At 39.9% G+C, this 10,424-nt stretch overlaps 1 protein-coding gene across 5 annotated transcripts; it reads left to right on the top strand.

The window, feature by feature from the left end:
• Nucleotides 1-1,823: 1,823 nt before the first annotated feature.
• On the top strand, nucleotides 1,824-9,171 carry slc2a11b (solute carrier family 2 member 11b). 5 transcript variants are annotated; one of them, XM_049578142.1, is made up of 13 exons: nucleotides 1,824-1,958; nucleotides 3,924-4,090; nucleotides 4,212-4,310; nucleotides 4,503-4,663; nucleotides 4,765-4,889; nucleotides 4,995-5,124; nucleotides 5,536-5,684; nucleotides 5,996-6,183; nucleotides 7,143-7,253; nucleotides 8,047-8,148; nucleotides 8,249-8,324; nucleotides 8,428-8,555; nucleotides 8,674-9,171. In XM_049578142.1, exons 2-13 carry the CDS (start codon nucleotides 4,019-4,021, stop codon nucleotides 8,866-8,868), a joined length of 1,536 nt encoding a protein of 511 aa, XP_049434099.1. In that variant the 5' UTR covers nucleotides 1,824-1,958; nucleotides 3,924-4,018; the 3' UTR covers nucleotides 8,869-9,171. The 5 variants fall into 5 exon arrangements, with proteins under 5 accessions (XP_049434099.1, XP_049434101.1, XP_049434098.1 ...); XM_049578141.1 differs by having other exon boundaries at nucleotides 1,849-1,958; nucleotides 3,713-4,090; XM_049578143.1 differs by lacking the exon at nucleotides 1,824-1,958 and adding an exon at nucleotides 3,590-3,796.
• The last annotated feature ends 1,253 nt before the right edge of the window (nucleotides 9,172-10,424 follow it).

The following is a 10,424-nucleotide window of genomic DNA, read 5'->3' as shown; positions in this document are numbered from 1 at the left end:
ATACCATGTGCATTCATTAATTTGCACTGTCCCTTCTTAAATAACTAAACTAAACTAAACATATTATATTTGTGACAGTAACATTACACAGGCTATACTTTTTCTCTGTCATTGCTATTTAATTCTTATGGCCTTTTGCTGTTGTTTATATTATAATTATTTTATTCAATTAAACAATCTATATTCCTATTATTACTAATCAACGTGTCATCAGTCACCTTAATGCGCTGTCATTCATCAATGAGGCATCTGACAGCTGATTCGATGTATTGTCAGCTGCACAGAGGCCAGAAAAGCATGCTGGCTTGCATACTGCAAAATCTAACTGGATGTAGTAGAACATCCTGGTATTTTTGGCATACTGTTTTTGACATACTATTTATTTGGACATACTAAATATTTTTCTGGCACACTATATAGTATGGTAGTATGGGGATTGGAACGCACTGTTGACCCTTTGACCTGCATCAAAAATTTCTGGCTGGATTACCCTCAAGGGCCCCACGGGACCCCAATGAAACCCCAGTGTATTATGCCATTCAACTAATTAGGGCTCAAACCCAAGGAAACTATAAAAATGTGATAGTTTCCTTGTTGAGGTAGAATCTTATACTATCTATCAATCTATGTCCATCTTGAAACTGTGCTGATTGTGTAGATCTTCTGTCCTGCTGGGTTGCAGATGTGTGTGGCGCATCCATGTTTTAGAATTTGTAGCTTCATGGCTTCAAATGGGTCTGGACAGACAATGAAAACTGTAAACTGTAAATGCAACTTGACTGGTTTGCAGAGGCATACAGCCACAAGACAGTTATTCTAGTTAGACAGTATGTTAGTAAGTGTATTATAAAGTCAATATACTGAGTCTGGTTGCTCAAATATTTTTTGTACATTACACCCAAATGAGTTTTATTTGGACTGAGGGCTTCCAGCTGTGAATCACACGGTGTTCCTGGAGCTGCTACAGTCACATGAGTGTTTCTTTTATCTGGTGTCTGTGGAGCAGCTCATCGCCACACACTGTCTGCTGCCCACAAAACTTAACTGAGCATTTTTTGGGGGGACAACAGAAGTGGGAATGGGGAATAATGTGTTAACTCTATTTTGGGGTGGATTTTTACTTTAAAGCTCAAATGGCCAGGTGCTGGCATGACCACATTTTCAATGGCTCTTGCAGGATTAAAAGTTTTTGGCTGGTAGACTTCTCCACTCTTTGGGTCATGCATGCAGAACGGCATGCCCTCAAAAACCCTGATAGTGCTTATGGGGTGATATTGGCAGAAACTGATGCTGAAAATATAAACTGTAGTTTTTCTTTATAAGACCTAAAGTTACTCAACATGATTTGATGATTTTGTGATTTCTTATAGTATTTTTCTATGACTTGACAATAACTATGATGGGAAAGCACTTAAAACAGGATATTTATATGGTCATACATGTATTTTTAAATATGATAATAACTGGTTATTGTAGTTCCTCTTTCAGTAATCACAATATATTCAACAGAATATTATTTTAAGCTACTGAAAATGCTATTTCCAGACAGGTGTATGAATCAAAGGTGCTCTTTCAGTCTCCAGTGCTCTACTGATCACAGTCTTTAGGCATATGAATGCAGAACTTTGGGGTCATGCCTATATGTAGAGTAATAACTGGGTACATCAAGTGTCCAATTCATTTTATTTAGACAACAAAGGGTGAATAATATTTCTGTATTTGGGTCAGTAATCCCCCCTTTAGCCTCATCATGAGGCAGGAATGTGCTTTAAGGAGTTAATGAGTCCCCCCCCCCCCACTCCGAGCTGAGATCATATGCTGCACCTTACAATAGGCTGCAGTTACGTAAGTGCTTCGGCTGAAGTGGAACATCCATTATAAACGCTTCATTCAAACATTATTTTACGGCAGCTTCCAAAATGAACTTCAGTGAAGAGCCTGCACAATCAAAGAGAAAGGTGAGTTCAAATCGACCCTCTGTGCAAATTTTCATAACATCATGTTGTCATCGTGCACCAGAGTTTGCCTGGAAAGCCAGCATTTGCCCAACACATGTTGGGGTTTATTTCTTATTTGTTTATTGTTATACTCATTGCATGATGCTTAAATTAATAATGAGGAGTAGTAGTGCACAAATCAGAGTGAAGAAATGTAAATGTGATCAAATGTAGTCCATATATCATTAAAGACACTCTTTATAAAGGGGTTAAAAGTGGAACAAATGGTTTATTAATTGTTAATAAATCTTTTCAATATGAAATGATAAAACAATATATTTCATGCTTTGCAGATCAAGAACAAGTTTTGGGTTGCCAGATTGTGAAAACTCTCTGGTTGCTGCTGATCCTTTGTACTGTGCTTTGTATTAAGGCAGTTGTGAATGCAAGTAATCCATTAACACATATAGGTTTCTCACATAGCCTACAATCAATCGTGTCTTAGATAGTGATGCCAAAACATAGCCTGCAATAAAAATGATCCATGCCCTTAATATTTGACTATAACAACATTAAGATGTAACCTTAACCTAAGCATAGAAACCTCTGTCCAGTTTATTCATTAACCTTTTTAAATGATCATTCAGAGAGACTGCAGCTGCTGTAAATGTTCACATCACTTCACTGAGTGCTCCTCTGAAGTATGAAGCACAGGGCGAGTCAACGCTTCGTTTACTGCTGATTGTAGCCTATATTATTAAATTATTACAGTACATAAATTCTTATACTCTCAGCCTTTTTACATCTGCACATCTTACAGGCCCATGTTGATTCACAGATATAGCCTATTTAGGGACTGTTCTTTACTTATCAGAAGATGGGGTGCTGCAGTGTGACTTTGTTTTTATAAGCTACAAATATTTTTCCTTGAGCATCACTGAGTGACTGGCAGAAAATGCATGACCCTTCCTCCACCACAAATTAGTTATTAGATTTTGAAAGTGTATCCTTTGATGTGTGACAGTTAAACATTGAAGACAGAATTCTGGAGTTTGGTTTTTAACTCTTGTGGTGTTTGCTGGTTAGTGCTGGTTTATTTTTGGCCAGTTTTTAAGAGAGACGTGTGATTTTGATGAAAAATCATCATATTAAGCTTAGATTTGGCTATGTGTTTTTTTGTAACTGAAGTGTTGGCAGCACATGATGCGTCCAAGGACCGCTGGAAATTTTGTAAATCCAAGTATTTCTGTTTTTACAATTTCTTGTTATAAAAGTTGTAATTTGGGTGATTTTTACAGACAAGATGCCTTCAAGCCTGGAATGTTTTCTTTAAAAATCTGGAATCTGTGGTGCAAAAACAAAAGAAAATGCAAAATACAACTATTTAAATTAGTTTGGTCCTCCCAAAATAAATAACACACAAGACCCTCTCCTGTGTTTAACAGTGCTCTAGGGCTGCAATACATGTGCAATGTGTAGCATCCTCACATACATCATGACATGTAGACTAAATGTGTGGGGAAAAGAACAAAATATTTTTAAGATATTGTTACTGGAGAAAACAAAACAAAACCCAAAAAAACTCAGGTTTTTGTGAGACTCGTGCTTTTACTCCCCATAGATCTCATAAGATACTGAATGAGGTCTGCACCACTGTTTGTCTCTCAGCAGCCAGTGTAGACTCTCCGCCTCCTTTGGGCTGTTTGGCAAGCGGCAGTCCTGTCATCTGAGTCCAATTGCTCCCAAAATGTTCCATTTTATTCCATGTTTTCTAGGAAATGCTGCCAATTTTGCGCACCAGCTTGTCTTCGATTGGATAGATGTGCTCTTCTTCTGTCCTTTGGAGAAATAAAAGCGAGGTGGAGTTCACGTCTTGGTGCATTTGCGATCCGATGCCGTGAAATATTGATAAACACGGAATATTAAAGCGGATTGTCCTCAACTCGCGGTCACTTCATGACCACACATCACTTGTGTCATCCTCAGGAAAAGCTCATCCTCCCGTCGTGATTTAAGATTCCTGCTGAGAGGAAACTTTACGTGAAGGACTCTGTTATTTTGAGCAAAACTTGAGGGCCAAAATGCCGACAGAATTCACGGATGAATATCAGCCTCTGCTTATAAAAGAAATCAAAGATAAAAAGCAACCAAAGGTATGTGTATAATGATAAAGTATGAGTTTAAGATTTAAAAAAGAGGATCTGTTGGTGCGATGGGATGCAGATTTTTATTCATGATTGAGTAAATATTTGTTTTGTGTCTGTTTTATTGCAGTTTCCAAACACAACACTTGTGCTGGCTGCGTGTGCTGCGTGTATAGGGGGGACCTTTCAGTATGGATATAATGTGTCTGTCATCAATGCACCCACAATGGTAATAATCCGACTGTCTGTCACTGCATTGTTAATTGTGTACTCATGTTAGTTATTGCACATTAATGACACAATATACAGCACACATCCTGACACACTGATGTCTAAAATGCATGCTCAAATATATCTTTTAAATACAGTAGATCAGGGATCAGTCATTTTTATTTCACCTGTTATATATGCATGTCTCCAGCATGTGCACAGTTTCATCAACCAAACCTGGAGGGAGCGTTACCAAACTGACATATCAGCAGATGTTCTCACCCTGCTTTGGTCCACCATTGTGTCCATATTCACCATTGGGGGACTTATAGGAGCAACAGTCGGTGGGACGTTGTCTGTGAAGCTGGGGAGGTATGGACAAGAAAATACTGTGACGTATTATTCTCCAAATGATCCTATTTTCCCAGATTGTATCTCAGTTGTGAAGCTCTAATGTGATAATGCTGTTCCAGGAAAGGGGCACTGTTGGCCAGTAATGTGTTTGCATTACTGGCTGCTCTCCTGATGGGTCTGAGTTACCCTACAGGATCATTTGAGTTACTCATCATTGGACGTCTTCTCACTGGATTGAATGCAGGTAAATACTTTTTAAAATACATTTAAAGAGTGTATTCCTACATCCCAGTGATTGTTGCATGTCAAGCTTCTTAAATGTAGCTTTAATTGTGTTTTATTCTCACAGGCATTGGCCTTTGTGTTCAGCCTCTGTATTTGGGGGAAATAGCTCCGACTGCATTTCGTGGGGCCATGGGAATGGGAACCTCTATTTTCCTCACTGCTGGGATCTTGGCAGGACAAGTGATCGGCCTCAAGTGAGTGAATGTTTGGCATTTTATAATCGGTAACCACTTATCCTATTTAGGGTCGCGTGGGTGAGCTATCCCAGCTCAAATTGGGCGAGAGGCGTACTACGCTCTGGACAGGTCACCAGACTATCACAGGGCTGACACATAGAGAGGCAACCATTCACACTCACATTCACAACCATGGGTAATTTAAAGCCAGCAGTTGACCTAACCTGCATGTCTCTGGACTGTGGGAGGAAGAGCATGCAAACACAGAAAGGGCCCAGGGTTTGAACCCTGAACCCTCTTGCTGCGAGGCAACTAACCACCACTGTACATTGATTTTCACTCAAAATTAACCTATCTGCAGCATCTGTGTTCACAAGATTGAACTTCTATTTTGTGATTTTGTTTAGACATGTCTGTGTGATTTCACAGAGAGCTCCTGGGCAAAGCAGAGTACTGGCCCATCCTGCTCTCCACCACATGTATCCCAGCGATCCTGCAGCTCCTCATCCTGCCCTGGTTCCCTGAGAGCCCGCGTTACCTGCTCATTGACAAAGGAGATGATGAGGGATGTAAGAAAGGTAAACTAACTGCAACTACACAGTTACTTCCTTTTCGAAATCTGTGCGATTTTATTTTTTGCCTACAAAGACTGTGCACATGACAGTGTGGTTTAAAAGGCTGAGGACTTCTGTTGTCAGGAGTTAACAGAGTTACATTTGTCCTCATGGCAGTGAGTTTAAGCATGTGATGAACATTCTGCGAACACAATAACAATGTGAGATGGTTTTACGCAGGAAACCTTTTGATCAGATTCTCAGTGGACCAATGAATAGTGCATGTGAAGAAAACTACAATCTCCACGCTTGTCATGTGTTTTCCCTGTCTGCAGCTCTGAAGCAGCTGCATGGTGCAGTTGGCTGTGAGGGTGGATGGGAGGATATTGAGAAGGAGAGGAATAATTTAGCCAATTTCCAGGCCAAGAAGCCCTGGGAGCTCTTCACTGATCGCAGTGTCCGCTGGCAGCTTCTCACCATCATGCTGCTCAACATGGCACAACAGCTGAATGGCATCAATGCTGTACGTACATGATGATACATAACTGTTGTCTTCCAGTTAGGCATGGGACAATATTAAGATTAAAGCCAGGCCTTTTTACGATTTGGAATGGCATCATATCTTTGATAAGAAATATGCTGATGCTTGATCAAGATATTTTGTTCTTTTTGTGGCTGGTTCGTTTGCAGCCTGTTTTTGCAGAGTCCCTTTTTATTGTTGGTTGCCCAGCAGTCTCTTTGTGTGCTGCTGGACATGATATTCAGTATTCCAATAATGAAAATGTTGAATAGTAAAGAGAGAACAGGACCCAAAAGTGCAACTCAGACAGCTGTTCAGTTTAAAGTAGATTTAGTTTCAATACGCAAGAAGGGGTGTCTTGGGTTGATCCAGGGCACTCGGGAGAAACAGGGCAGGCAGGCTGAGCAGGGCTGGAAACAGGTTGGCAGGCTGGAGTGGCAGGCAAACAAAAAAAAAAAACACAAGAGGAAAAAAGCAATAAGCAACAAGTAGGCCATCGTTAGTACCTCAAGGTAGACTGAACAATCCGGCGGAGACTGGACTGGACTTTCATGTGAGCAGGCAAATTGGCAGCAGGACTGATGAGTGCCACGCCCAGATACATAGACATAGAGAGACAAGCAAGGAACTAGAAGAAACAAAGGGGAGGGAAAAACAGCTGACACATGAGGATGAAGGAAAGGCGCAGACTATGACAGAAAATTCACCACGCTCAGCTTATAGTGAATGCTTAATATCATAAACCAGGATAAAATTTTTATATCGTCCATCGTCCATCCCTACGTCCAATATAATCTGTCCAGCTGTTTATTACAACATTGAATCTATTCATCAGTGCCTGTATTGCCAAAGAACACCACCAAAGATTACTAAAAGATGATTTTGATTGATTGAGTGGATGATTTAAGGCAAAAGCTCTGTTATTTATTTGTATATGTTCTTTTTGTCCTTTTTTCTTGAAGATTTACTTCTATGCAGGTTACTTGTTCAGACAGGCTGGTATTCCTGCTGATAAAATACCATATGTGACCGTTGGCACTGGGGCCTGTGAATGCATCACAGCTTTAACATGTGTAAGTATGAGTTTTATATTTTAGCTGCAACCAGCAGCTCTATAGCTTGCTCTGTTGGTCCACAACAATTTCCTCACTGCTTGGCATCCACAGTTTTTGTAGGAGGCTGAAATGGAGATCATGTCTGTGTTCATGCCAACTGGCTTACAGGAGGTGTGATAATGAGATTGGCCTAACGTAAAGAGGGGCATCATTTCCAAAGGGATTCACAGCCGAAGATTTTGTGCAAAGATTGATCATAAGCCAGAGGACAGCCAATTATTTTTTCATGCCACTGGCAAAAAGGGGCAACATGTAGATGCCATGTATTGTTTAAGGAGAGGTGGATGCATAGGTGTAGGTTTCAGGGTGGACGCAGGGGACACGTCTCACTCAATAGTTTGAACATGTGCATTTGTCCCCCAATAAAAGCATTAATGTAGCAGAGGACTTTTATTTTGACAAAATCAAAGACATAAATACCATAAATCGATGCAGCAAAGGCACAATATGGTGCATAAAATTCACCAGAATGCAGGGAATTATGTATTTGATGCTTAAATTTTCTGGCTCTGCAATCCCCAGCTTGCCCCTGGGTGGATTCATGAGCGTATGTAGGAGCTTGTTTTTATGCTCATTACTTTTGTACAATTCTGATTCTTCATGCTAGAGAAAAAAGAAAAAATAAGGATAGCTGCACGACAACAGGATTTGCAAGAACAAAAACTGACAATACCCCATTAAAGGTCAAAGTAAAATAAAGAGTTTGCCTGGAGAGTGTTTTTGGTCTTGTGACATGCTGTGTGTCTCACAGGGTATGCTCATCGACTGTCTGGGAAGGAAAGTGCTCATCATGGGAGGATATACACTGATGAGCATCTGCTGCATTTTATTCACACTGACACTCTCTTTTCAGGTAATTAACCTCAAGACCAGACAGTGTAAAAAAACAGATCTTTAAACCATAGTTTATACTTTGTGCTAACACTCTTTCTGTTTGATTTTCTGTCTCTCAGGATGCCAGCCCGATAGTTCCATACTTGAGCCTGGCGTGTGTATTTGCCTTTATCCTCAGTTTTGGCTTAGGCCCAGGTAACTCACTTTATCCTTCCACTGAAGTCTTTCTTTAAGAGCTGCTGTTGCACAGTGATTGTAACTAACAGCGATTTCTTTTGTTGATTCTTCTTCTGTGAAGGTGGCATAACCAACATCTTGACCACTGAGCTGTTCACGCAGACCACACGGCCTGCAGCGTACATGATCGCAGGGTTTTTGAACTGGTTCAGTTTCTTCTTCATCGGCCTGGTCTTCCCTTTTATCGTGGTAGGTGTCCAAAAAGTGTATCTTCATTTTGGTACGTTTCAAATCAGGTAACTAAAAATTGTGGATGTTTAAGGGAGAGTTGGACTCACTTGTGTTATATTTTAATGTGTTTGCACAGATCGGGCTGCAGCAGTACTGTTTCCTGGTGTTTTTGGCCGTCTGCTCCTTGATGGCGATCTACATTTTCTTTGTTGTTCCTGAAACCAAGAACAAAACGTTTGTCGAAATCCACAATGAGTTCCACTCATCCAACAACAGAAAGGCTCACAGTGCTGACGGAGCAGGGACGACACTGTTATCTACTTCAATATGAAGTATAACCCATAACTCAGGGGTCGAGCATTTGTTATTTATTTTATGTCTCACAACATTTATGTTACAAAGATGAGCATCTGCCATGAGGATCTTAGTCCACAGATCACTGTAGAAAATGTGACATGTTACCTGCAAACTCTGGTGCCTGGCTTGAACTGCCTTGAGATGTATAAACACATCTCTAAAGTTCACTTACAGAAATAAGTCTTAATATGTAAAATTTTGGTACAATAAAAATCTGTTTGTATAACTTTTATAAAGAGTGTCCCATTGAGATTTTTCAGTAAAGGTCAGTTCATGAAAAAATGATGCCTAATCACTGTGAAGGAGCCTAAAGTGAACTTTTTGTGCCATTTAGGCTGTCGGATATTTCTGTTTACTGACTTTTCAGTGTGGCATGTGACCTGGAGAACAAAGGGTTCATTTAATGTGTCTCATGCATGTATTTGCAGGGCTGGAAGGAGTCTGAGAAATATTGATACGCCCTAAATATGACTCAAACAGCAAAAATATTACATGTATGAAAAACTAAAAGAAAAAACTGTGAAAGAGCTCATGTGACCTCTTAACTATTTCAGTATGAATACATGTGGCAACCAATCCCTCTAAGTAAACCAAAAGTTAAAGATGTTTGACACACACTTAACTGCACTAATTGCACCGCTACAGCATAAAACTGTTATTTCATTGCTGCCTGTTTCAAAAATAGCATCATGTTTAATCAAATAATTCTTTGACGAAATGTAAAATTGCCTCAGAGAGCATTCAGAAGCACAAGTAAGCAAAGCCGGGTACTCAATTACAGTAATCCGCCTGAGTACCTGTCGTAAGTATTTGGCTCAAATTCAACTCTTATAATAGGATTAAAACTAAGCACGGTAGCCACGACTGGAGGAACGTGGGATAAGAATAGATTTCTTTCTTTTGCTGAAATCCCTTTCTTCACCAGAAGAACATCCCTAATTTCAGGAAATATGCTTTGTGATGTGAAAAATCAACTGAGAAGAATAATGTGAACTGGTGCTTAAACTGGAACTGGAATTATAATGGCCCATTATAATCTTCTTATTTATGTTTTTCTGAGACATAAATTACCAAAAAAGGCACCAGCTCACACATTTGCAACATAAACAACAATAAAAAAAGGTGTTAAAATAAAGTTTTGACACAGGCCCCCTGAACAGGACAAGGCCTCAAGATAAGGACTTGCCTTAAAGCTGCTTATCTCTTCAGATGATGTTGATCCTTAGTGTTGCATATACTCAACTAGTCAATAAAATAACCACAAAAGTTGACCTGCATTTAACCTGGGATGCCCTCAGCAGTTCAGCCTTGTGTATGTGCACTCAGTACCCACTTTACACTGTCAGTGGCCAGTCAGACTTGATTGCAGCCTGCAGGGTCTGCACACACCTTCTAGCTCCTGTAGGTCTTACAATAAGGCTCTTATGCTGAGTACTTATATTTGCAAGGACACATAGATCTAGAATCCTTTAATTCGTTAGGATGATAAATGTCTCTTTAGTAAAACTTTCTGTCCAAAATTAAAGATAC

The sequence above is a fragment of the Epinephelus fuscoguttatus genome, linkage group LG6, assembly GCF_011397635.1.
Source record: "Epinephelus fuscoguttatus linkage group LG6, E.fuscoguttatus.final_Chr_v1".
NCBI lineage: Eukaryota > Metazoa > Chordata > Actinopteri > Perciformes > Serranidae > Epinephelus > Epinephelus fuscoguttatus.
This window is presented reverse-complemented; position numbering and strand designations above follow the sequence as displayed.

Bases quoted from the DNA above. Each gene is read 5' to 3' on its own strand.
- slc2a11b (XM_049578142.1), top strand. From the start codon at position 4,019: ATGCCGACAGAATTCACGGATGAATATCAGCCTCTGCTTATAAAAGAA. The intron at 4,664-4,764 runs GTATGGACAAGA...ATGCTGTTCCAG, and splicing joins TTGTCTGTGAAGCTGGGGAG to GAAAGGGGCACTGTTGGCCA. The intron at 4,890-4,994 runs GTAAATACTTTT...TTATTCTCACAG, and splicing joins TCTCACTGGATTGAATGCAG to GCATTGGCCTTTGTGTTCAG.